Genomic DNA, 27,439 nt, shown 5'->3' on the forward strand with positions numbered 1-27,439 from the left:
TAGCAGGTACTTAGCACTTAGAAATTGATCAGGCCTCTCTGTTGGGGAAACAGAAGGTATGAACTCCTGTCTCCTGTTGTTGATGTAATAGGAAGGGGTTGGCTGAAACAGGAAGCTAATGCTGTGTATATAAGAAAAGCCCCAGAGAGGCACAGTCAGAATTTTCTTGGGACCAGCATCTGGTGGCAGAGAAGCTACAGAAAAGAGAATGGAGAACTGACTGAGAACTTGTGGTGGTGGAGCTTCTTCTGAACAGGAGCTCAGAGCCCAGAGCCAGGAACTCAGGTAGCAGAGGAGCCCAGGAGAAGCATGACTGGGATGCTGAGACTTTGTTTGTTTGTAGCTTGGTTGAGCCTTGAATTCCCTGGAGCAGAAATTGTGAAGGATCTGACATGGACAAGACCCTGTGAACTTCAGTGTGGAGCAAGACCTACCCAGAGAGCCGGACAAGGCGCTGGGAGCTATCTGCCATTGAACCCAGGTGAAAGTCTGATGAATCCAGGTAGAATCTGGGACCATGGAAGTTGGATCCAGGGAATCTGAGAACAGGCCCCACGTCAAGATGAAAAGACTTCTCTCTGGGTACTGAGTAATGATGAAATTGCAGTTTACTAGTAACTTAAGGGTGGAGGGTTTGTGTATGATGCTTAGTAATTGATTGCTCAATAAGTGACTGATTGAGTTAACTTAAGAGTGCCCTATGTGTGGAACACTTTGCCCCATGAGTGGAAGACTTTGACTATTGTACTTTGAGACTATATTGTGATATTAACTGATTTAACTTAAGACTTTGCCCATGAGTGGAAGACTTTGACTATTGTACTTTGAGAAGTTGTAATATTGTGAATGCTGTACCGTGATTTTCTGTGAAAGTTTTGCTTTGATTTGTTATGGAATAGAGTGTTCATTATACTGTGTAATCATAGTCTTAAAAGCTGTTCACAGTAGCAGTCCTCTGGAAGTTGCCTTTGCTTGGCATTACAACCCAAAATTACTAAGTAAATCTACTGACTCAGATAGACTGCTCTTGGAAATTGAATAAATGAAGATGTGATTAGGACACTGTGATATTTTTGAGGGCACAGCATTTCAATTTAGGGAGTTGCCTCTTTCAGGATCCTCAAATTAAAACCCAGTTGTTTGGGGATGGAAAAAAGATGGCTGCATAGAAGCAGGAAAATTCCATGAGCTCCCCCAATAACCACATCAAATATCTATAAAATATGACTCTAAACAAATTTTAGAGCTACAGAACCCACAAAGTGACAGAGGAATAACCTCCTGCTGAAGGCAGCCTGGCAGGCTGACAGGAAGGGTTCATCACAGCATGCTGGGAGCATATCCCAGCCCCATGTGAGGTCATGGTTTTAGCCCAAGGGCAGCCTCAAGCAGCAGCGGCTGGAGTGGACTTCGGGAGAGTGAATCACCAGCAGCTGTGTCAGTTTCCAGAAATATCAACCCATAAATGCCAAAGACAAAATAAAAGGTCAGTGTAGAACTCTGTTGGTACTGGGGGGGATGGAGTGCTGTCCAGCCTCGGCCCCTAGAGCAAGAAGTAGTGGAAGCGCAATGGCTGTGCATCTGCCTCCACATGGCTGCTTCAGAGCTCCTGGCCTGCAGATCATAGGGGTACCAGGCAACTGTTCAGGGGGTAATCGCCCTTGTCTTGACCTGCCTGGATCTGCATTGCTGTCTTGGGTGGAGATCCTGGGGTGTGTGACCAGTGAGCCAGAGCATGTGGGGGGCTACAGAGAGGGCACCCAACTAATAGCTCCAGCAGCTTTGAAAACCCCAGAAATTTGAGACAAAGCTTTCTTCCCTGAAAGTTGAGTGCTACTGTGGTAAAAAGCTCAAAAGTCAAGTAATTGAGTGGCAACACGAGCTAGGAAAGGAAGCAAAGCAAGCACAGCAACACAACTTTAGATTCCTTTTTTGGGGGGACAAAAAGGATCAAAGCATGGAACAGGAGGAAGACAACAAAGTCAGAACTCCTACACCAAAAGCTTCCAAGAAAAATATGACTTGGTTACAGGCCATGGAGGATCTCAAGAAGGATTTTGAAAATCAAGTAAGAGAAGTAGAGGAAAAATTGGGAAGAGAAATGAGAATGATTCAAGAAAATCATGAAAAGAGAGTGAACAACCTGACTGAAGTTTAAAATAACACCTTAAAAAATAGATTAACTCAAATGGCAAAAGAAGCCCAAAAAACCAATGAGGAGAAGAATGCCTTAAAAAGCCAAATTTGTCAGGTGGAAAAGGAATTTCAAAAGCTCACTGAAGAGAATCATTCCTTCAGAATTAGATTGGAGCAAATGGAAGCAAGTGATGTTATGAGAAATCAAGATACTATTATACAGATCCAAACAAAAGAAAAAATATCTCACTCAATTGTTTGATAGAATTAACACTTAAAAGTTAGTTTAAGTACTTATTAATGGTGAGATCAGGTTCAAAGTTTTCAGTTTGGCAAGATATAAAGTACCATAGAGAACTTTTATTTAGTATCTAGGTACCATAAACTATACCATGAGGGGAACAAAGAAATTATTTTCATGGTCCCCTATTATTACATGTTAACGGTGTTAAAAAAAAAAACTTTGTTCTGATATATGTCATAAATGATATATTTAACACATGAAGCCTTTTGGGGGGACTTAGAGAATTATATAGTTATTGTTTTAACAGTCGATCCTGGCAGTTTGTCCAGTAGTCAAGTGCAGAAAGCTAACTAATTTTGGCCTGGCTAGCTGAAGAAAAAAGTTTTGTGGAGCCTAAGAAATATTGCAGAACTGACAAGACATTTTAAGGGGAACAGAGAACAGACACAAAATGATACTCTGTTTTAAAATATCATCCTTTTCAAATGTTTTTCATAAAAATGTTTCATTCTAGTGTATAAGATGGTATAGCAAATTATTAGGTAAAATTTTACTTTTTTTCTAGATTGCTGGACTGACAACTAGTAAATGCATAGAGTGGATGGGTGGAGTCGGGTTTACCAAAGATTTTCCAATGGAAAAATACTTCAGAGATGCAAAAATTGGTACGTAGGTTTATTTTTATATTCTTAATTAGTCATGAGAAATTACCTACATACTCAGCATATGCTGTATATATATATTGAGAACTAACTAGGATTTTTTCCTTTCCTATTCCTTTAAAAAAATTCACATTAATTTTAAAGCATCAATATACCTTTAAAAATGTATCACTAGCACTTAGACTCTTAAGGTAACCTACGTATTTTTATTTAACAGCCTAAATATGAAAACAAATTTAATGACAAGTAGGAACTCTAATATTATCTTTATTTCTTTGTATTTCTTTAATGATTGGTATAGCTTAATTTAGTTGTTGATACATCACCATCATTTTAGAAGTAGTTTAATAGAGCCTGACTAGTTTTGGATTTCTCCCTGCTAATTAAAGAGGTAAAATTCCAGTGACTTCATGGTGACCTATTCCATAATAACAGAGACAAGTCTTATTTATACTTGAATACTTCATTGAATCTTCAGTCTCATCCATATGTGTTCTTTCCATTGATAGAGATGGCAACCCATCATACTTCCTCATTCAATACTGTTATTGTCCTGGGTTTCCCACAAATCCCCCACAGAATATCTTTCCAGCGTTCTGGAGTTCTTCCTCTAGGTTTCTACATCTTTGCAACGTCAAAGATGGACACTTGCAGTTTCTAATGTTAACTCTAAAAATCTTTAAGCCAAGTAGAGAAGTATCTCATGTTTGAAATTAGTAAAATTCAACAAGAGGGTGCATTAAGAAGACATTGGCAGGTTACCCTAATTACTATTTCTTCCTACATTTTTTACTCCTGTCATTATTACTTTCCTTACTTTGTTTGAACCAGTTCTCATGTAACTAAAGTAACTCCCTCTTATACCTTTGAGAAACATCCTAGAAAATATAGAATCTTTCCTTTGCCATCCACTGTTCTGTTTGAGAGTGCAATTTGATATTTAAAATCAGTTTTGTACTATTTATCCTTAACCTAGTCTTAACTAGTCTTTTATCAGTTTGAGACTTTTGTTAATATAGATGTGTTTTGTCATCATAGAACAATTTTTCTACAAGTTCATTTTCAACAGACAGAATAACTAAAAGATAACCATAAAGGTTTCATGTTTGTTCTTTCTTTCATTGATTTTCAGTAGTAAGGTAGAAAATTGGCAAGTAAAGCTTTTTACAGAAAATTTACCTAATATTCTTGACACCATATGTTTACTTCCTCTTGTTTCCGTTTCTCCCTTCCATCCTGTGTTTTAGGTACAATATATGAAGGAACATCAAATATCCAGTTAAATACCATAGCAAAATTGTTAGGTCAAGAATACTGAGGGTCACAAGAACATGATGACTGTTACTGCGGCCACTTATGTAAAACATAAATCAAGTGCCTTAGATGGGAAACAGTGGGATATTTTCAAGCTGGAACAGTCTTCTGCATTACATTCTTTTGGAATATATTGGGTCTCTCTGCCTCTTGCTTGTCACCAGTGATTCAAAGCAGGTAACTTTGCTTCATGGTATACAAAGGTTACTTTTTCCCAGCATCTGGCAAAATTATGATGTTGTTTTTGGGTTAATTATTACAAGAATTGTCATTTCAACTTCATTTTAAAATCTATCATCTTTCTAATACAGGTCAGAGAAATTGATATCAGAGTAGGTTATTTGTATTTAATACCTTTTCAGATTCACCAGTGCCTACTATAGTGTATTGAACATATCTATTTTTCACATGTTTATTGAAAGATTAAATGCTGGTAAATTCAGAAATTGATAGAAATTCATCAAGAAAAGCTAAGACAGTCATTTTAAATGTCAAAGAAGTTGTATAGCATAATAGTGCAAGTCAATTAAAGGAATTGTTTAATTTATCTTTATTTTCATTAGAACAAAATGTGATGTTTGTTGTTGAGTTCACTTAAAATTATAAATGGTATGATCATTTCAGCATTTAAAAATAAATCTCAGCAATTTAAAAAAATAAGTCTCAACATCACTTTTCAAGTTGTGTGGTTAAGAAACTTTATAAAATATTTTTAAATCAGTTAATTTTGTAAAAATTAAAGATCTCCACCAAGCACTGTTTTTCAGCAGCTTAAAACCTTTCTGAATCTGAATTATATATTGTTAGCCCTAATTAATTTATTGAGTTTTATTATGAAAAAAATCCAAAATTGTGGGTTTTTTTAAAGAAAGCATACACTTTAAATCAAGTCCATGGTGAAATATGAATTGTTTTACTACTTTATTTCAGAAGGATTATGCTGCAAACCAGAGAACTTTAACATTTGGTATACAGGTGCATTTTCAAAATAACTTTTCTAATGCAAATTATAGTTAAGCAATGCATCCTAAAGGGAGGAACCATCTTTGACTAATGGAGAGGGAAATAAGAATTTAGAATGTAGTTCAGAAAAGATGGCAATCTAATGTACTATAAAATAACTAAGTCTCAATATTCAGTCCTTCAGAGCAAGAAGTCAAAGTAGCCTGATAAAGAAGGCATCAGAATCACTGTACTTTAATTTACCAGTTAAGATGCTCGAGGAATTGAAGGAGGACTGTTAATAGTGCCAAAAAATTATATACACAATAGTGTCAACCCTTTCTGGTCTGGGGAGGAAAAGATTGATGCCCGAAAGTAATGCTTTCAGTCTCCTTGACCATTGCATTAGTAACTTTAGAGATTTGTTTTAGAACACAGGAAATTAATTGGTGTCAGAACTATTATTTCTACCACTGGGCATCTTGTGATATGTTATTGGCATTACATTGAGCTCAACTGATAAGGAATTCAGTTCCCATCAGAAGTAGATAGATGAAACACATATTAAGCACCTACTATGTTCCAGGCAGCATGCTAAGTCAGCATTATTTTGACTTGCATATCTATGTTTGCTAAAAGCCATTGACTACTTGGAGAAATCTGGAGTACTAGGCTTATGTCAAAATATGTATTATCATATGGACATGTGATTACAATGTATTTTAATAAATATGGTGATTGAATTACTTCATAAATGAACTTTGCTTTCTAAAAAATACTCATCCATTCTGTGTTATAAATCAGAACTTTATGGAAAGTGGAAAAATCAAGAGCTAAATATCCTAAGGTATTATGATAAATGCAGAATTGTTCATTATTGTCCATATTTGTGACTTTAAGAAAAAAATCAGTGATCCCTGATTTTTTTAATAATGATTAATAATTGGTTTAAATATCTATATGTAAGCCTCCATTTACTGAGGATTAATATTTACCTGTTATATAACCCATTTCTGTCAATTTTTCGGATAAAACTAAATGGTTATAATTTTACATTCTGGGTCCCCAGCAAAAAATCTCCTTGTTTGCAATGCAGATAGTACCTATTAGTTATTTTCCGAAAACTGTAGTGATTTTGTTTTGTTTTGGATCACATAGGTGATTTCTGATTTTGTTAATGTAGGGAACTCCCTCCTCTATGAATGGACATTAGCAACCAACTGAGCTGCAACTTGTAGTCCTAAGAGAGCTGACTAAAGCACTGAAAGATAAATTGACTTATCAGGCATCCCATAGGCAACATTGAGTCAGAGGTGGTATTTTATGCCAAGTTTTGTGATTCCCAACTGTCTTTTTATCTATTAAACTTTGCTGCCCCTCTGGCATACTATTTAATACTCGTTGCTTAATAGTTTATCACTCTGTATCGAAAAGTAGATCTAATTTTTTTTTACCCTTTTTCCTAAATTATTTTGTGACCTTTTTTTCTTGTGTCATTATCTCAGTTGTCCCTTCATTTGCGATGTCATTTTATTTGCAAGCTGGTCTGACCATAGGACTAATCAGTCATCTACATGATTTGATATGAGAAGATAGGTTTGAATACCTACTTTGTTCAAGACCCTCAAGTCAAAAATGAAATGGCCCTTGTCCTTAACTAATATTCCCCTGGGAAGGAGAAAGTATATATACAAATAACTATTAAAGAAAGAAAGTTGGAGAGAGAGAGAGAAAGAGAGAGGGAGGGAGGGAGGAAGGAAACTAAGAGGGAAATGGGGAAAGACTTTGTGACCTTTTTGTTGATTACCATCAGAGGTGATCCTTGAAGAAAGACCAGTATACAGAGAGAGAGGAAAAAGAGGGAGGGTATTCCAGACTTAAGAAAGGACTTATGCTAATGCATACAGGCAGGAGATGATGGTGGTAAAAGAGGGGAAGTCCTGACTGTAATTTCCAAAGACTAGAATTCTCACAAACTGGACTGAAGCCACACAGACACCAGCTCAGGAGTTACATCTCCAGCTAAAAGGAGTAAGGCACACTCAGAAAACATCCTATTCATATCAAACCTAGTGTCAGAGGCCCTAAGTCCCAGTCTTTTTATCTGTGGGAAAGGAATAAATGCCTTTGGCCATAATATCTTCCTCTTTTATTTTAACTCCTGGTTTCTGTGATCTCATCCATGTGGGTACTTCCTCTTGCAATACAGATCATACCATCCTTTTCTATGAGACTTTTGTCCCTTTTCTCCCAAAAGCAGTTCATGGAGTTAATTTCATTTAATTCAACAAACATTTATAGAGTGTTCGCTATGTGCAAAATACTGTGCTATGAACTAATGTAATTAGAAATACTAATTCATTGTATAACTGAGGCATAAATTGCTTCCTAGTTCTATAGATCTACAACATGATTGATCACAATTGCTCTCACTGCAACAAAATAATTAGAAGCATCACATCCTCATCAGCAGGCATCCTTCAGGAGAGGGCCCAGAAGCCAAACACTAGAGAGTTCAGTTCTAAGGAGTCACTATGTCTAGTCTTCATGCCAAGAGGGGACAGCAATGAGAGCGAATTGGAATGTCGACTACATCTCTAGCAAAAAAGCCCACATGAATTCAAAAACTGGAGCAAGGGTGAAAATGTCAAAGCAGGAGCCAGGTAACCTGGATCAACTCAGAAGCAGGGTTTTCACTGAAGGACAGTTTTGCTATGCTCAGTTTGTTCTCTGGTAGAATACCAGAATACCCTTTTTTAGCAGATCTTCATGGACTGTTCACTGAGACTCAGAGAATGTGGAGAGTTGGCTATAATGAGATTTTGCCTTTCTAGCAGGAGAGTTTTTGCATCTCTGGAAAGAGAAAGGTAAGAGCTTACATTTCAATGGGCTTAATTAGTTTTTAAAAAATCAAATGGTTTTTCTTAGAGGTAAGATTTTTTTTTGTTTTTTTAGTATAGAATTGAACAGAAAGTAATTTCAGGGCTGTATCTGACAATACAACCAGACTTGGATCCTTTTGGATAGGGAATGGCCAGCTTTTACATAGCACTTTATGGGTAGCAAAGCATTTACAAATATCTCATTTGTATCTCACAGCAATTCTGGGAGATAGGCCCTGTTGTTATCCCCATTTTATAGATGAGGAAATAGAGGCAGACAGAAGTTAAGTTAGTTGCCCAGGGAGGCAGCTGTGTTGTTGCCAATACAGCTACTATATATCAGAGGCAGGATTCAATCTCAGGTCTTCCTGAGTCTGTGATGCCATTCATCGTGCCTCCTAGCTACCTCATTCTTAGGCACGAGGTAAGCAAAGGATTATATCTCTTTTGTATCCTCCACAACACCTTACCCCCTTTGACATAATTGACACTCAGTAAATGATCATTAGATAGATAAATGATCTATCAGACTCAGGAATGTGCTATTGGGCCCTCTTATTCATTCTTGTTATATTTTGAAATTGGTCCTGTAATAGATGTTTAATTGTGTAATGGGTACAATTCTGTTCTTTCAACTTGATCTAGATTCTAGGTTGACAGAAGCTAGTAGTATACTTCCTTATTGGTGTCAAACTTGTCTTAAAGCCATATTCTAAAGAACTGCTTATGAACTTGAATTTTTATGCTTTTCCATGTCCATTCAGTAATAAATATCCAGAGATTAATTTGAAAGAGATATAACAGTAATAAAACAATATCAATATTGAATAGTTGAAAATGTAACCTAGAATGCAGAAAGAAGTTTTTCCCCCATCATGTGCAAGTGCAGGCAGTATTATTATCTTTATATGGCAAATCATAATCTAGTAATTCCTGCTATCTCTATTCATGCTATCTCTAAGCTAAACACTATTCTAACACTTATGACCTTAAGCTAATACAAATGTTTTCCTCATTCCAACAAATTAAAAAAAATAAATTTCCACTTGTACCAACCTAGGGATGGTTTCCCAAAGAACAGATTTTTAAACTAATTTTACTTCATTTCTAATTATAAAGAAGTCCAAGAATATTCTGTCAAGTCAAATACTACTACTACATTAATGAAATGCCTTAGGAACTTTCTGTAGCATCCTAATGCTGCATTTCATTTTCTCAGCATAGAGACAGTAACTAGGGCCTTGGTCCCCAAGGCATAGACATAAGGCAAAACTTCCCTGTTACTTCCTTTGGCCTTAGCTGTGCAATTCAATGCCATTTTCTCACCCAGCCTTAGGGTCCTGCCACCATGAAACCTCTTTCCAAGAGCTCACTTCCCTTCTGCCAGGTCAGGTGCACCCAAGGTTAAAATTCCTAATTGTGACTGCCTCAGTGACTAAAGCATTCTACTAGCATTTAGAATACATCTTTAAATAAAATATGGGGAAAACTATAATGGGGGCTCCTACATTTTGCCTCATCTTTCAGTTCCTTTTCAAATAGTCTCAATTCACATAAGCATCTTAAGTTTTCTCTCTCTTTTCACATGCCTTCATATAGAACACAAATATCTCCTTTCCATCCCTTCATTTCTGTATTATCCTTTACACTAGGAATTCTTAACCTGGGGTCCTTGAACTTGGTTTATTTTTTAACAATATCTTGATAATTATATTTCAGTATAATTGGTTTTTGTTCACTTAAAAGCATTATCCTGAGGAGGGGCTCACCAGACCACCAAACAGGTCCATGAAGTAAATAAGCATTTATTAAGTTCCTACTCTATGCTCAGACAGCTAGGTGGCACAGTGAATAGAGAGCTGGGCCTGGAGTCAGGAAGATTCTTCCTCCTGAGTTCAAATCTGGCCTCAGACACAGGGCAAGTCACTTATATCTGTAAAATGAACTGGAGAGGGAAATGGCAAACCATTCTAATATCTTTGCCAAGAAAAACTCCAAATGGGGTCACAAAGAGTTGGACATGACTGAAAAATGACCGAACAACTGAACTCTGCTAAGGTGCTTTATAAACATTCTCATTTTAGTCTGAGAACAACCATGGGAGGTAGGTCCTATCATTACCCCCATTTTATAAATAGGGAAACTGAGGCAGACAGTGAAGTAACTCACCCAGAGTCCCATAGCTAGTTAGTATCTGAGGTTAGATTTGAACTCAGGTCTTTGTACTGCAGGCCCAGTGCTGTCTTTGTTGTACTACCTAACAGTCATGGCACAAAAAAAAAAAGTTCCAACTTCCTCATATGTAAAATATGAAGGTCTCACTAGATGAAACTCTTTACAACTCTAAAATAATAGATTCCTATGAGTCCTGGCTCTCACTCTAACATTGTGAATCTAAGCAGGTTGTTAAACCTCCTAAACTTCAGTTTATGGGATAGTATGACAGGATTGTTGTGAGGAAGGTGCTTTGTAAACTTTGAAGCACTATGTGAATGCTGGAGTTATTGCCTTCTTTCTTCTCTTCCTTCTCTCTTCCACTTTCCCTGGTGAATCAAATGTAAGTAAAAGAAAATCTGCTAAAACCGTGAATCCTCACATAATGCTGACTTCCTCCTTGAGATGCAATCAGATTGCACCTGCTTCTAGCTCTGATGCAGTTTTACTTGGTAATTAGATACATTCAACTTCAAAATGTTGGATTTGTATTCTTTAATATAGTGAGAATTGTCAAACCTGAAGGTTACAAAGCATTTTTATGGAGAAAAGGGATAAGTATTGTGTGGGTGGGTGGGTTTTGGTGTTGAGAATCATAGGATTTTAGAGGCAAAAATTTTCTTAGTCCAATTTGCCCTCTTTTTACAGATGAAGAAACTGAGGCCCATAGAGGTAAAGTGATTTGTCTAAAATAACACACTAAGTGGCAAAGTCAGGGCTAGAATCCAGGTCTTTAGACTCCAAATCCAGGGAGGGCTCTTTGTGTTCCATTGGTATAGGCAGCGAGGAATAGTGCTTCCTCCATCCATATATAAGGGCAAGAGGAGGGCTGGGCTTCACTGTCCTATGGGAATTGACACAATTTTCAAGTTACTCTTGGAACTTCTGATGAAACAAGTTAAAATTTTGCCCTGGCTATGTTTGAGTACCTCAAAAATATTTCTTTGCTACTTTTCAGAGAGAGAATCTCTAGCCCTGTTACAGAGAACCACAGTCAGAATCCATTAAATGCATTACAAATGCATAGTGGGAAGAAGAACACGTTGCTCTTTTGACAGGTTAAAGGTATGAAAGTCCTAGGCTTTTGAGCTGTAAAGGACCTTAGTCCAACCCTTTATTTTACTTATGAGGAAACCAAGACCCAAGAATGACTTACCCAGCAATTACACAAGTAGTAAATATTAGAACCACAATTCAAATTTAGGTTCTCCAACTCCAAATGCGTCTCTCCTCTGATGAGGCCAAAACTGTCATTCAGTTAGTGGAAAACCCTCACTTTGGTACTGGAGACTGCAATATAGCAGCTGAGTTTTAAGGACTCCTGAAAGCAGGACATGGGCCCCTCATGACAGAGAAAAATACCTGAGGCTAAAGTTATGCAGGAGAGTAAAGAACACAGCCCTAGAAATGCTTACTTGTGATCATCTAAACCTTTTTCCCTCAAAAATTATGCATAGGTTTGGGGGAGTTATATTCACCAAAACCTCTCAGGATTTGAGTTGGAAAGGATGTAGGAGCTATTTGGTAGTCCAACCTGTCCCTATCTCCTACATACCAGATGAGTGAGGCCCCCAAGACAGCCCATTTCACTTCTGAATGGTTAAAAAGGTTTTGCTTATTATATCTAACAAAATCTATTTTCCTATGATTTTTCTATTCCCACTTTCTAAGGCCAAAGCAAGTTGTAATTCTTCTACCCTCTTCTGTGTGACAGCCCTTTATTATACCTTGCCAGCTATGCTTTAATTCAGCACACATTTATAAAGCACCTGATATGTGCAAGGCACTGTGCTGAGCTCCTTGCCTTAAGAAATTTATATCCGGAGTGGCCAGGTAGCACAGCGAGTAGGAGCACTGGCTCCAGTGTTGGGATGACCTGGAGATCGAATCCCGGGCTCAGACACTTAGCACCCACCCAGAAACACCTGGCTGTGTAACCTGAGCAAGTTACTTAACCCCAATTGCTTAGGGGTAGCCAGGTGGCTCAGCGAGTAAGAGCACTGGCTCCAGTGTCGGGATGACCTGGATCAAATCTGGGCTCAGATACTCAGCACCACACCCAGAAATAACTGGCTGTGTAACCTCGAGCAAGTTACTTAACCCCAATTGCTTAAAAAAAAAAAGAAATTTTACATCCTACTTGAGATACAACATGTACACAGACAAGTATAGGTTCTATGTAGTAATCCCTATATGAAGTGAACACTAGCCAGCCAGGGCAGGGAAGGAGGTGGTCAGCAAAGGTCACCTGTACAAGGCAGTACCTGAGCTGTGTTTTGAAGGCAACTGATATACCATGGTGTAAGGAAAAGGAAGAGACATGGGTGATTCTAAAATTGCAAACCTGGATCACTTGGAAAGGGCTAGTGTTGCCAACAGAAATAGGAAAATTTGGAGGGGAAAATGAGTTTGGTACAAAATGCATTATTTAGGAAAGATTTGAGTCAGGGGTATCACATTCCCATTTCACACTATTCCTTGTATAAGGTGGTCTTCAGACAATTCACCAACCTAGTTAATTGCTTCTAGATGTTTTCTGTCAATGTCCTTCCTAAAACATGGAGCCCAGAACCGAACACTGGGCTCTAGATGTGTTTTGATCCTCTCAGGGAAGCCAAAAGTTGTTTTCATTGTTTTGGCTGCCATGTCTCACTGTTAACTCATTGACTTTGTAGTGCACTAAACCGTTACACTGCTTTAAAATGAATTATTTTCTAATCATTTATCCCTTGTCACATTTGTGAAGTTGATTTTTTTTAAGTGTAGAATTTTATATTTGTCTCTTATTAAATTTCATTTTGTTACATTCTAGACTTTGAGACCTTTGACATCCCTCTCAACTTTGTTTCATCTGAAAATTTGAAAGGAAAATCACCTACACTTTCATCAAAGTCATTGGTTCTATGTATTTTGATAATTTTATCAAGCATAGATCCCTGGGACACTCCACTGGAGTCTGCTGAGTTGTAATTGACCCATTAATGTCTACTACTTGGATCCAATTATTTAGCCATTTCAGAATATATTAAATTGTACTGCCATCTAGCTTTCAGCCTTCCCTCTTGTTAACAGGAATAGTATGAAGAACTACAATCAAATGCTTTGCTAAAATTTATGTATAGTGTATAGTTTCACACATAGGAAGCACTTAAGTTTTTATTGATGGATGTAGAATTCCTTTGACATTCAAGTTTAGTAACTACTTTAGCAAAAAAAGGAATTAAAGCTAATTCCTTCTTGTTGAGTGTAATGGTAATTTGAAGATCTTCCCTACCCCTTAATAAATAAGCCTAAGGGAATTTGAAGACCTCTGCTTGGAAAATATACTCTGGGGGTGGCTAGGTGGTGCAGTGAATAGAGCACCAGCTCTAGAGGACCTGAGTTCAAATACGGCCTATGACCTTGGTCAAGTCAACCCCAATTGCCCTGCCTTCCCCCTCTAAAAAGCAAAAAAAAAGAAAGAAAGAAAGAAAATATACTCTGCCCCCAATAGGCTGAATGTGGTCACATGGAGCCTGTGGTGGTAAGAGTTTGCTGAAGAGTGGAGAAGAGCCCACAGGAAGCTGGGAGTCAGAGCAAGCTAAACTGGAAAGAGGAGAGCATGCATCCAAGGGAGACAGATAGGCTTGTGAGTAAATATTAGTTTGTGGGAAGGCTAAAGGATGGTGTGGCTCTCTGTGCTGTTACAGCTTATTAATTTCTTTGCTACTATGATGGAATCGGCTTACTGCTTTTCGGATTCAGTTTTCTGGTGTGTGAATAAATGTTTTGCTTCTGTCTTCTATATGGAGAGTCTGTTACATTTTGTTTTTGAGCACCATGGTTTATAGTGATCCCGGGCGCTGTGAATATTGCATTGGTGCTACATGAAGCTATCCTGTATTTTAGTAATCTCACTTTCCGTTTTAAATGCTTTAAAAAAAAATCTTTTAACACTGAATTCTAGAATCTTTTAACAACATATTCTATTTGGCAGAATCAAAATTAAGCTCAGAAGCCTATAGTTTATAGATGCTACTCTCTTCCATTAAAAAAAAAATCAGTTTTATCTTCAGTTCCACATCACCTTTTCCCTATTCACTTACTCAGCTATTCAAATGGATCTGGTAGTTCCTTCCAATGATGCCTATAGCATCCTGTCCATACCTGGATAGCCTGTGCAACTCTTGTCCATGTCTTCCCATAATTCCATCACAAGGAGTCCACCCAACATGCTAGAGTCCTTCTTCATTTAGTAGAATACTCTGGCTACATTCCCCATCATCCTTGGCACTTTCCACATGTCTTTTCTTCCTGCTGTACATTTTCTGATGACATCTTTTCCTACTCTTTTTCAGAGTTCCTCACTGATTGTAAGTTACAGCCTGCTCAAACTCCCCATGTGCCTCTCCATTACCTTTATTAAAAGTCCAACTTTTCAATGCCAACAACATTCTACCACTGTTGCTATGAGACAAGGAAGATAAGAGACTTTAGAAGTTAAAACTTAATACCAAACAGAAGGTAATGGAATACCTTTTAATAAGGGATATTGGCTCTAAGCTTTCAGAATCCTGTATCTGGAGGCAAAGTAAAGAAAGAAAAACCCACTTCTGACACTACCTGTATATTTGGATAAGCCACAACCTCCCTGCACCTCAGTTTGTCCAACTATAAACTTTTTCCTTAAAAATTATTGAGGAGGACCCAAAAGAACTTTTGTTTGTGTCTATCATATTTAGTAATAGTTATCATATTAGAAATTTAGATGAATAGATTTTTAAATATTGATTCATTCATTTTAAAATAACTAATTTTATTAGCATGTATAAAAAATTAAATCTTTCAAAACAAAAAAATTCAGAAGACTTTTTTGTGTATTTTTGCAAAACTGGTTTGATTCTCATATCTGTTCCTGCATTCAGTCCACTGCAATATGTTGGTTTGGTTGAAGCAGAAGAAGAAGATCCAGCCACATACAGATATGTAGGTAGATAAGTGACAAGTATTTTAATAAGCAAATAATGTCCTACTATTATGAAGATGGTTCTGACCCTGCAGAGCCCCTGAAAGGATCTTGAGGATGCCTATGGATCCACAGACCACACCTTGAGAACAATTGCTGTAGAGAATATAGGAAGATCCCAGTGTTCTTTCTGATTGATAATAAAAACACAATGGTCTCCATAGGAAACAATGCAATGGATGGGAAAACATCCATCATAATCATTCAAAATTCCTTCCAAGTCTTAACCAGAATAACCCATTATCCACAGTCTTTCAGATATCATCAGTAACATCAGTGCTGACAGATGCCCGTTCTTTCAGTCCCTTCAGATGTAGCTCATTCTCTCCTGGTAACCTTTACTTGTTGAGGACAGCCTGGTACTCTCATATTTTTTTGACTATAGAATGAGGGATTGAACCAGATGTCTAAAATCTCTTCTAGTTCAAACACTCTATGACTATGAGAGAGAGAGAGAGAGAGAGAGAGAACAAAACAATAGAAAGGTTAAAATTCTCAAGTTCTTTGCTTTTCTACCTTTGATTAGGAGAACTTGTTTGCTGAAATGATTTTTTTTTACTAAACATGAATTATAACTGGATTTCCACTCATCATTTAATAGTGCTTTATACTCTCTGGATTTATCATATTCTCCTATGTTGTATTTTTCTGTTTACCTTTCAACCCACCCACTCACCCCAAATCAGGAGAATATAAGGTCCTTGAAGGCAAAGTCTGGTTTGCTTTTGTACTTGTTTCTGTAGGCATGGGATAATAGTAGATGTTTACTGTTTGATTGATTACTAGATTAAAATTTTTCTGAGGGACAGGACACAGGCATTATTTAACTTTGAATCACCCTCAGCATCCCACACATATCCTATATGTAATTCATACATAAACTCATGTTGAATGAATACCTTTTAATAAGGGATATTGGCTCTAAGCTTTCAGAATCCTGTATCTGGAGGCAAAGTAAAGAAAGAAAAACCCACTTCTGACACTACCTGTATATTTGGATAAGCCACAACCTCCCTGCACCTCAGTTTGTCCAACTATAAAATGTGAAAGTCGTACTAGATGACCTATGTGAACTTTCATATTAACATCTATGTCCCTGTGACTTTCCACCATGCTTCAGTTACCTTCTCCCTCCACCCCTGAGGCTCCCTTCTCCCACTTGTCTCTTCTTCCTGGAACCTTCATTTTGGTGGGAGTTAGAAGGAAACTCAGAACAGCCATGCTTCACTCACTGGACCTGGCAACCATATTTCAACTGCCTTCTTCCTCTGTACTTGTAGGCCTTTTCTCCCATTAGTGAATTCCTATTGGAGCCTCCATTTTGAGGAAGGGCCCGGACCAACTATGCTTCACACTCTGGACTTTGCCACTATGCCTGATTTTTAGTTCTCTTCCCTCATTAGAAAGTAGGCTTCTTTAGAGCAGAGGCTGTCTTTCTTTTAGCTTATAGTAAGTACTTAATAATGCTTGTTTACATTTATATATAACAATATTGTAGAGACAACTTTGAAAGGCTTAAAACTCTGATCGATGCAATGAACAATCATGATTCAGGAGAACTTGGGATGATAATTACTGCTCACCTCCTGACAGAGAAGTGATACAATTTTTTTTGATGTAGCCAATTCAGGAGATTTTCTTTTAATTCAACTACACATGTTTGTAAAATAGGTTTTCTTTTTCTTTCTTTCTGTGATGTCCCAAGGAATGAGGATGGGAGGAGAGGGGGTGGGTGGGAGAGAAATCATATTTTCATTGATTCAAAAAATGCTTGTTGACTGCCACCTGGTATCATTGTTAGTCTATATTACAAGAAAAGGGGAAATGACCTCCCACTCCTTCCCACTTTGCTAGAATCTCAATAAATTTTGCAAGTTAATCACCTGATGCCTTATAATCCATTTGAAGATGTATTTATCAAATGCATATGATACAGAATAATTTATAGCTATCATTTACATAGCACTTTGAAGTTTACAAAGCATTTTGCAAATGTTAGCTCATTTTAGCCTTCCAACCTGCCCCAGGAGATAGGTGCTGTTATTATCCCATTATCACAGATGAGGAAAGGGAGATATACCAGAGTGAGTTGGTGTAATGTAATGCCAAAAGAAAGGCAACTTCCCAAGGTTCAGAATACCAGCATAGGTGCTCTCCATTTTATTCAGTGACCAACCAAGAACAGAGAAGATCAAAACATGACATCATTCCAAATACAGCATTTACTAAGCGATTAAATAATCTCCAAGTACTACCCCACCCCAGGACCTTCCAATCATTCAATCAATTACAAAGTCTCTGTTCTAAATACTTCTCCACCCCTAGGCTATATCTTAATTAAGTCCACCACAAAGCCCCTCTTCTCAAATGGAGATTAGTTTCCAAACATAAGGTCAAAAGTTCCCCACCCCTGGATCACAATTGAATCTACCCCAGAGTTACATCAAGTTTAAACACAGCACTTAATACCCAAATGGAGGTCTTTTCTTCATCTTGACAAGAGGCAAGTTCTCAGCAATCTTAGTTCCTGGGGAGACAAGGCTTAGCAAGGCCATAAGATACATTGCCAATCCCTTCATGAATTTATCCTCTGTCTGTAGAACAGTCCTAGAACCCCTGAAAACATTAGCAAAGCCCTCTCCCAGGATTTCTGTAAACATACAACAAGAAAATTCTTCTTCAGGGCTTCTGAACCAACAGAAAGGCTCCCAGACCCCTGCAACAACAGCACTGTCCTTCACCAGTGGACAGTATTCATTCTGTCTGCAGGACAGTCTCCAGACCCCTGCAACAACAGCACTGTCCTTCACCAGTGGACAGTATTCACTCTCTGTCTGCAGGACAGTCTCAGGGCTTCTTAGTGAACAGCCAGGTTCCAGGACTTCTTCAACAAAAGGACTGTCTTTCACCAGTGGACAAATCTGGCAAAATAACATCAAAACAGACAGACAAAATACCAGCAAAACAGCCATGTCTCCTCAGTCCTTGGCAGCTCAGGGGGCAGGTCTCAAAAGTCCAGGGCAATTCAAAGCGGCCACCAGCAATTCCCTTAGTCTCTCTCTCTCTCCACAAGGTGCTGCTTCCAAAAAGATCTTCCGCCTCTCTCTTATCTCTCCAAATCTACGTCACCAGCTCCTCCCAGTTCAGGACTTTCTTTTCACATCAACAAGTCCATGCCACAGGTGGGATTAACAAGATCTAGGTTTTAACACAATCAATTTGAAAACCTAGCCAATACAGGGGAATCTTTAATTGCCATTACTATCACAGTTGGCTAGAGTTACACAGTTAGTAGGTGTCTGAAGCAGGATTCAAACTCAGGTATTCCTGACTACAAGTCCAGCACTCTGTCCACTGATCTATGCAGTTGCCCCTAGACATTCCTCTGGGCTCTGGGGTATCAACACAAAACAAAAATGAGTCCCTGCCTTCTAAGGGATACAACATTTTAGTGAGATGATTTGGGGAGAAAGTTGAGAACACCTAACAACTGAGGGGATCAGGAAAAACTTTTTGTAGGAATTCCTATGTGAGCTGAACCTTGAAGGAATCTAGAGATTGTAAGAGGTCGAAGGAGGGAAGATGTACATTTCAGATATGGGAAAAAAGCTTATGCAAAACCAGGGAGGCAGGAGATGGACCACTGAACTTTGTAAATAGAATCAACTGTTAGTAAAGGAGGCAGCTTCCTGTAGTAGATAACAGCACTAGGCCTGGAGTCAGGAAGATCTGAGTTCAAATCTTGCCTCAATACTTGTCTAACCTGAGCAAGTCACTTAACTTCTCTGTGCCCCAGTCTCCTCATTTATAAAGTGAGGTTAGAATTAATGGCTTCCAAGATTCCTTCCAAACCAAAATCTGTGCCTATAAGCCTAAGCAACACTGTGTAGAGTGTGCAGAGTTTAGAGGGGTTTTTTTTTTCCTACTAACAAGAAAGAAGAAATCATTTGCTTAAATATTACCATAGGAATTAAGACAGGAAAATGTTCTACATTTTGGCAACTAAAGGAAAAGGTTTGGGATTTGCAGATTCACCTGTTTCAGACACAAACTATGAATATTCCACCTACAAGCCATCTTTGCTTTTATTTTATTTGCCTTTTTGAAGGGCAGTTGGGGTTAAGTAACTTGCCCAAGGTTACACAGCTAGTTTTTTTGTGTGGGTGTAAAGTGTCTGAGGCCGGAACCGAACTCAGGTCCTCCCAACTCCAGGGGCAGTGCTTTACTCACTGTGCCACCTAACTGCCCACCCCCTCCCCCTCTTTGCTTTTACGAGCAGGATCCATTATGAATTCCCTCTGTCCTCTAGGAACTTCAGGCTTTTGCTGCCCCACCTTAATTCCTTTCTCCATGGGCTAGCCTGACAGAAGCACTATGCCCTGGACTTCTCTTTTTTTCCCTAGTTACCACCCTGCTAACCTATCCCACCCTCTCTTCTGAGGCAAACACCATGAAACACAGTATGTTGTGGTAAATGAGAATCAGAAATCAGGTTACAGTCATCTTTATCCACCACGTGCTGTGAGGCAGCTCGGTGGTGAAGTTCTGGGCCTGGAGTCAGAAGGACCTGTGTTTAAATGAAGCCTCAGACGCTTACTAGCTGGGTGACCCTGGGCAAGCCACTCAAGCTTGTTTGCCTCAGTTTCTTCATCTGTAAAGTGAGCCAGAAAAGAAAAGGGCAAACCACTCCAATATTTCTGCCAAGAAAACTGCAAATGGGGTCACAGAGTCAGACATGGCTGAAATGAACTACCACAAACCACTGCTGTGAGACCTTGTGTGAGTCACTACACCTTGTGAGTCTTCGGTTTTTTTCTATTCACAATGATGGCATTAGACTGGATGATCTCTTAAGTCTCTCTCACATCCTATTATGGTAAAATTCTAATCACTTAATGTGTTTCCCTTGTCAAGCAGCCAACTTTCAACTTTAATAGGGGTTTCCCAGAGACAGCTTCAACCCAAAGGACTCATGATAATGGTGAGAATCTCAGGCACTTTGGCAGGCTGATGTAGAGATTCAGGACAGAAAGAATACAAGAGTATATTCAGATAGAATAGGAGGGCACCTGGCAGCCATCAGTGTTCAAGTCAAAAGGGACCTGAAAACTGGCCAAGAACTGGAAAGACTGCCCAGAGAATGAAAAATTGAAAAGTAGGCTGACTTCCCACACCAAAAAAAATAAAATAAAATATGAATGTAGGATGAAGTTTGAGACTTCAGGAAAACTCTCTCATCTTATTTAGTGAAAACACATAGGGATGATGTTAATGATAATCTGTAGGTTTGGGCCAAATGACCTTAAGTTTCAATCTTATAAAACTGTGAATCAATGCTGACATACTGAGAAAGAGGCCAAATACCACTGCACTGAGGGACCTTGTATACAGTCTCTTGTTTTCAAGGTCCACTAAAGCCAGGATACAACTCCAGTTCAAGGGAGCATGGTTTACTCAGAAGACTGGATAGAATGTTTGAACTCCTGGCTAAGGACTACCCAGTGTTTATTATTATCCTGATGATAAAAGGTTACCAGTTTTGTGCCTTATTGAACAACCAAGCTTCTGGACCATAAAGGAGTCACATGCTTCCCAGTTGGGCTCAGGCAACCTTGGCTAGGGAAACCTCTCTAGAACAATGGAAAATACTACAAAGGAAGCTATAGTTTAAAAAAATGCAAAATTAGGGTACAGTCCCAAAGAGGTTGTGATATGTGCAATGTCGCAAAGAAGCAGGAGTGAATCTGAAGTAGGGTATTTGTATATAGATCCCTGGGTGATGTTTGTGGGCTCTGGGTACAGATACCTCCAATCAATTCTTTGTTCAAAGTAAATGAGTGATTCTTAAGTTAGAGGCCCAGGAGGATAGTAGGGAACAGAGGGAGGTTGTCCCCTGTGTCACCTAGTCCTAGGTCACATCTGTATTTGCAGACTAGTATCAGTATTTTAATGTAACAAAAAAGCAAATATGAACTGAGTGGCACAATTAGAGCCCTCAGTAGTCTCAGTATGGGAAAAGAAAACACTTGGGAAAGGACATGTGGACCCAGGCCAGAAGGACTGAAGTGGTGAGAGACTGATGGCAAGGAGACCAACAAGGAGATTTTGTAATAATCTATGAAAGAGGTGATAGGGGCATAAACTAAAGTGGTAACTGAGGAGAGAGAAACTGGATGTAAGAGACGTTAAAAAGGCAAGATTTGAAAACTTTGATTGGCTATGTGGAGTAAAACCAACAAGCCAAGGATAATGCTAATGTTACAAACCTGGGAGACTGGATACCTTCAAGAGAAATAGGGATTCAGTGGAGAGACTGGGGTATAAATTCCAAATCACCAACTGCCTATTAGATATTGTGATAAACACATACATTTACACACGTGTATTTGTCATCTGCAAAAGAGGCTCGTTAAACCATTGAGAGCTGATGAGGTTACCAAGAGAGAAGATATAGAGGGAGAAGAGCAAAGGCCCAGGATAGACTACCCACAGTTGTTCTTGGGGGAATACCCACAGTTAGGTAGTGTTGTATAGGTGATGAGGCAGGAAAGGAGAATGAGAAGAAACAGGAAATTGTGTTTACAAAAGCCCAAGTGAAGGCTGTCAATACAACAGCTTAAGAAAGGACCGTCATGTTTGGCAATTATGAGTTCAGTGGTTACTTTAGAAAGAGGAGTTTCAGTTTAGTGATGAGGTTGGAACCCAGATTGCAAAGGGTAAAATGAGTGAGTAAAAAAGAAGTGGAGGCATAATGTAACAGCTTTTTCAAAGAGTTTGGATAAGAAAGGGATCAAAAAGATATTGGATGGTAGTTTAAGGGGATGACAGGTCTACTGAAGGGTTTTTTTAGGATGGGAGAGAATTGGGCATCTTTGAAGGTAGTAGGGAAGGATTAATAGAAAAGGAGAGGTTGAAGATTCAAGGGAGGGGAAGGGGAGGTGTAAATAAGGCTGAAGAAGCCTGGAGGAGATAAGATCAAGTGCACAAATAGAAGTACTGGTGTTGGCAAAAAGGGCCACCTCTTTGTCAACTTCTACCCAGGTCTCAAGCTCAGACCATCCATTAGACCCTCCATGTATTGAGAAAGACTAGGTGGTGCCCACAAAAGTCTTTGTGCAGTTCTAAGCTTTAGTAACTTATCAGTATGGGTACTGGCTAAACTGGTACAAATGGCAACTTATCCATCATCCTCTGTTATTCTTAGCCTTTGCCCTCTGAGAAATCATAGGAGATCTCACGTGCCACACAGTATTCCTTTATACATCTTAATATCCCGTGGGTACCAGTTTACCACTCAGTGTGTCCATCTGTTTAATCTCACTGTATGACCTGCCCACCTCCTTTTCTGGTCATCAAGAATCAAATGAGTCAACTAACATAGGTAACTTAAAGCACAATGTAAATGCTAGCTATTGTTAACTATTGATATATTTTTATTATACTTCTCATACACAAATTATCCTTAACAATATGTTAGACCTACTTAACATCTACCATGCATCTTCTCATTGCTTTGCCATTATGATTCTTCTGAGATGATGATGATGATGATTCATGGTTTGCAACTATACAGAGCCACTGGAATAAATAAATAGATGAAACAAATAAAAATACTAAATGGTCTTTCACCCTCGGTGGCTCAGTGGATAGAGTGTCAGGCCTTACCTTCCTGAGTTATAATCTGGCCTTAGATGCTCACTAGCTGTGTGACTTGGACAAGTCACTTAACCTTGTCTGCCTCAGTATTATCCGTAAAATGATCTGAAGAAGGAAATGGCAAAACGCTCCAGTATCTTTGCCAAGAAAACCCCAAGTGGGATCATGAAAAGTCAGACACTACTGATAAATGACTGAACAAAAATCCTACAGAAAGAGAAAATAGGTATTACAAGTAGTAGTGCCCCCGTTTTTCAGATGAGAAAACTGAGGCTGATAGATGAAGCACCTGACACACACCTGACTTATAAATCATTGCTCATTGTTCTCCTTACTCTCTTCCCCCTTTTCTTTATTGGCTTCCTTATGTTCAATCCATGCCTTAATCCCAAGTGTGATTTAAAAAAAAACAAAACCCTAACTAATGCAAAAATGCATGTTTTGGTTCCAAATATTTGATGAGTTAAGGAGAAATCTGAGATGTTGGGACTGGGAGTCAGAGGATCTCGTTCACTCTGTGGCCCCTGCCATTATTTGCAAGCTTTCTTTCCCTGACAAATTCCATTAAGTCTATGCTTCAGAGCCTCCATTTTTAAAAGGAGGGCATTGGATTAAATCTCTTAAGGAGCCTTCTAGGTCTACTGGCCTATGGGACAGCCTACTGTACTGCTTGGAAACTACAATTTGCAAGCCTTGTGCAGCTTTCTTAAATAGCATCAGGAAACCATGTTGGGTCAAGAAAAATCTTGGCTTCATTGCATTTTGATGTATTACTTCTGCTGGTTAGTCTCTTTACACTCTGTGCCCTAATATCAGTTTCATCTCTATACATGATTTTTAGGGCAAAACTCCTAGTCCTTTAAACCCTATAACCTGACCTTTGAAAACCAACCAACCAACCCTTATCATATAATGAGTACAGGCTGGGGTGCCCATTCTTTCCCTGCACCTTTTCTATTAGGTCAGAAAAAAGAAGTAAAAAAATTCCTCCCTTTTTCTCAGATGACAGTAACCCCCTCAGCAAAGGGGTGAAACACACTGACCTTTGACAGTCAAGGTTGGACATTAAAACCACTCCTGCTTCCAGCAGTATTGCAGGCAGAAAATGTTGGGCCTTTTCAAATACTTTTGTTCAGTCTATTCCAAGATGATCTGTATGACATTTAGGTCAGTCTATCTATTGACAATGATTCTAGCTACAGCCCTAAACTTGTCCAGACACAAGAAATCACAGATCCTAATTTATTTTCATGGCTTAGTTTCATTTTCTCCATAGCCAGAGACTATTGGGTCAAATACTGCTCATACACAGAAGGCAGGAGAGAGATGCGACCTGTTTCTATCCACTTTTTGTTTAGGAATTTTCTGCTCTCCTGTGCCCTGTTGAATAAAATTGGATTCATCAACTACTTTGAGCCATTGCTAGGGTATCTTGAACATAGGACTTTTAATCCAAGAAAAGAAAAAGACAGAGCATCTGCCTGAAGGATATGTGATGTTTTGTCTCTGCCAGAGTGGATTTCTCCCAGCCCTACTGAGAGGCCCAAGAAATCTATGTTGGTTGGTTTCGCTCCCACCCTCCAATCTGTAGACTTCATCTACAATACCCTTAAAAATTAACTATAACGAAACATAAATGGATAACTAAAGGGGTAATTAAAAATAAGTAACTGGCCTTATGTCTTTCCTATACTGGTTGATTTACGTGTTGTTTGCGGGACTTTTTTTTTTTTTGAGAACACAAAACAATTAATTTATGTGTGAAAAGAACAGTGAATTAATCCTAAAGAGCCCTGGAGCCTTTAAAGACCTGAATCATATGGTGAGCTCGTTTAAAACTTGCAAAGGAAATTAATGTAGAATAAAGCCCTTTAATTTGAAAAGTGCATCTATAGTCCCCATCCCTAGGATATCTGTGGGATCATTATTCAGAAAGGTTAAGGAGGACTTTATTTTTTTTTTATATTCAGTATGTATTTCCCAGTTACAGCTCAACATGGTGCATTTCAACTTATAAAGAGAAGGAGATAAAAAAAGGAACGGGGAGCTTTTTATTCACTTCCACTTAATTTCCTTGCTGCCGTGCCGGTCCCAGCTTAATGAATGTAATTGCTACCTTTGATGAAAATACTATTATCAAGATCACACATTACATTGGAAAACAGTTTTTCTTTAAACACAGCTACTGCAGTCTCTAATTATGCATGTAACAAGTGTCTCCCGAACAAAAGAGCATGTTGTCTACAATTGCTAGGAATTGGAGCAAGGCAAATTTGAACAAAGGACAGATTAGATTTGCTCCATGCTCCACAAAGCCCATCCCCCTGATTAATTTCCTGCAAAAACTACAACAATTCTCTTAAAAGAAACTCAACCTCCTCTCCAGAATGATCCGTATGCCATTTGTGTCAGTCTATATGATGACAATGGCCACAGATTTAAACCTATGTAGGGAAATAAGAAGGCGCTTTTATGAACTTAATCTTTCATATGCAAATTAGCAGCACAAGCTCCTGAGGAATAACAAGCCCCCCAAAAAGTGACTTCTCAGTAAGAAATCAGGAGCCAAAAAGGAGCACACTGACTGGGAAAGAGGAAAAAAAGCCTACATTAAGCACAGCCAACCCAATTATTTTATCATTCTAGCCCAAAACAGGTCATCTCCAAGAAAATACTTTCCATGGCTATCCAGGCACTCTTTCTGGCCATTTACCATTCATTCTATAATTGTTTCCTGGCTTGTGAAGAAAATTTCCAGCGTGAATTTATTACTAACAATCCCTTTCCCCCACTCAGGACCTACACACATGCCCCAGCCAGATACATGCCTCTCTTTAGGCAGTAACCTATCAAATAAGTAAAAATGTAATTTGTTTTTTACTTGGGATCTAGAAGATCATTTGAGTATTATTGAATATGTTTCCTCAGCCTTATCTTGAGAAAGCTTGGAGGGAAGAACTGTTAATGATCCTTCCTGCTCTTAAATTGAATTGATAAAACCCTACTCCAATGCCTCCTTTTGACATGGAGGGGGTAACCAGCTCTGGAAGGCAATGCTGTAGCAGGTCCTATCAAACTAAAAAGAAAAAAAGACTTTTGTCCACTGGATGAGTCCAGTGAAGTTCAGAGAGGCTTATCATCAAAAGTTTGGTGAGTGGGTTATGAAGTTTTTTGGTGACAGCAACTCATGAAGACTGTTACTAAGGGTTGTGCTTTTATGTCAGTGGAAGGAATATCTATATGAATCAAATCATGAATCTTCTGAAATATTAAGGGGTAATTGTGTGACTCTCTCACAACCTCCTTCTCATCCTGTCCACTCTTGCTTCATTGCATGTGTTCACTGTTCCCATGGCTGAAACAGATCCTCACTCAATCTTAAACATGAAATCCTTCCTTTGAAGGCTCAAGTTAGTCGCCACTTCTTTTATGAAGCCTTTTCTCATCCTCTAACTAGAAGGGATTAATCCCTTTCAGAGCTTCTTATACTTCTCTGTTTTCCTTCTCCCATGTATGAACTTACATATTCTGACTTGGTTATTTATGGGCATAAATTTTGGAGGCATACCTAGGCAGTATTGTATTTCCAATGATAACTACAAGCGAAAATTAGCATAAAGGAATGAATTGAGGACATGAATGATCAAAAAAGGTGGACTAGTTATGGAGTAAGAGAAAAAATGGATTGCCCCAGTAATGCACTAGTATCCCCAAAGCACCAAAAGACCTAAAGAAAGAACTATAGTATGTTGGATTGCTCTGATATGAGAATGTAAGGCAGCTGGGTGGAACAGTGGATAGAGTTCTGGACCTGGACTCAGAAAAACTTGAATTCAAATCTGGCCTCAGGTGTTTATTAACTGTGTGACTTTGGCTAAGTTACCTAAATGTCCATCTGCTTTATTTTCCTTATCTGTAAAATGGGGATAATAATAACACCTACCTCAAGGATTGTTATGAGGATAAAGTAAGATTTGTAAAATGCTTTGCAAATCTTAAAGCACTATATACCTGCTATTGTTATTATTAATGTATGGAAGAACGTGGACAGAGATCACATTGGACAAGGAGGAATTGATGGGTTACAATCTGCACTAGTGGAGGAAATGCCCTCATTGATTAAATTACAGATTCATTGAATGTTTTATGCACCAGAGTATAGGAACCACCTAGTAGATTATAAACTCCTGGAGAGCAAGCACCAAAATTGGCATCTCTGATGTCTTACACAATAGGCTTCAATTTTTATTGAGACCTAATTCATTTAAGTCCTGTAAATGTTGTGAGTCTGTAGAAGGGATGCAAGATCTATTCCCCCCGCCCCAAAATTCTGTTATTTCCTTCCTTCCTTCCTTCCTTCCTTCCTTCCTTCCTTCCTTCCTTC

At 38.6% G+C, this 27,439-nt stretch overlaps 2 protein-coding genes across 6 annotated transcripts in view; both read left to right on the forward strand.

Moving 5' to 3' along the window:
• ACADSB (acyl-CoA dehydrogenase short/branched chain) overlaps window positions 1–6,053 on the forward strand; it is a 67,873-nt gene extending 61,820 nt beyond the window's left edge. For all 3 annotated transcript variants that reach the window (XM_069099157.1, XM_069099155.1, XM_069099156.1), the window contains 2 exons: window positions 2,946–3,045; window positions 4,290–6,053. In XM_069099157.1, the coding sequence (XP_068955258.1) occupies window positions 2,946–3,045; window positions 4,290–4,360 (171 nt within the window). In that variant the 3' untranslated portion in view covers window positions 4,361–6,053. The remainder of the gene's footprint in view (window positions 1–2,945; window positions 3,046–4,289) is intronic.
• BUB3 (BUB3 mitotic checkpoint protein) overlaps window positions 1–27,439 on the forward strand; it is a 555,213-nt gene that overhangs the window by 360,558 nt on the left and 167,216 nt on the right. The gene's annotated exons all lie outside the window — the stretch shown is intronic.

The sequence above is a fragment of the Petaurus breviceps genome, unplaced genomic scaffold (genome assembly GCF_028583685.1).
Source record: "Petaurus breviceps papuanus isolate PSGF00001 unplaced genomic scaffold, PetGlider_PUasm1.0 37, whole genome shotgun sequence".
Classification (NCBI taxonomy): Eukaryota; Metazoa; Chordata; class Mammalia; order Diprotodontia; family Petauridae; genus Petaurus; species Petaurus breviceps.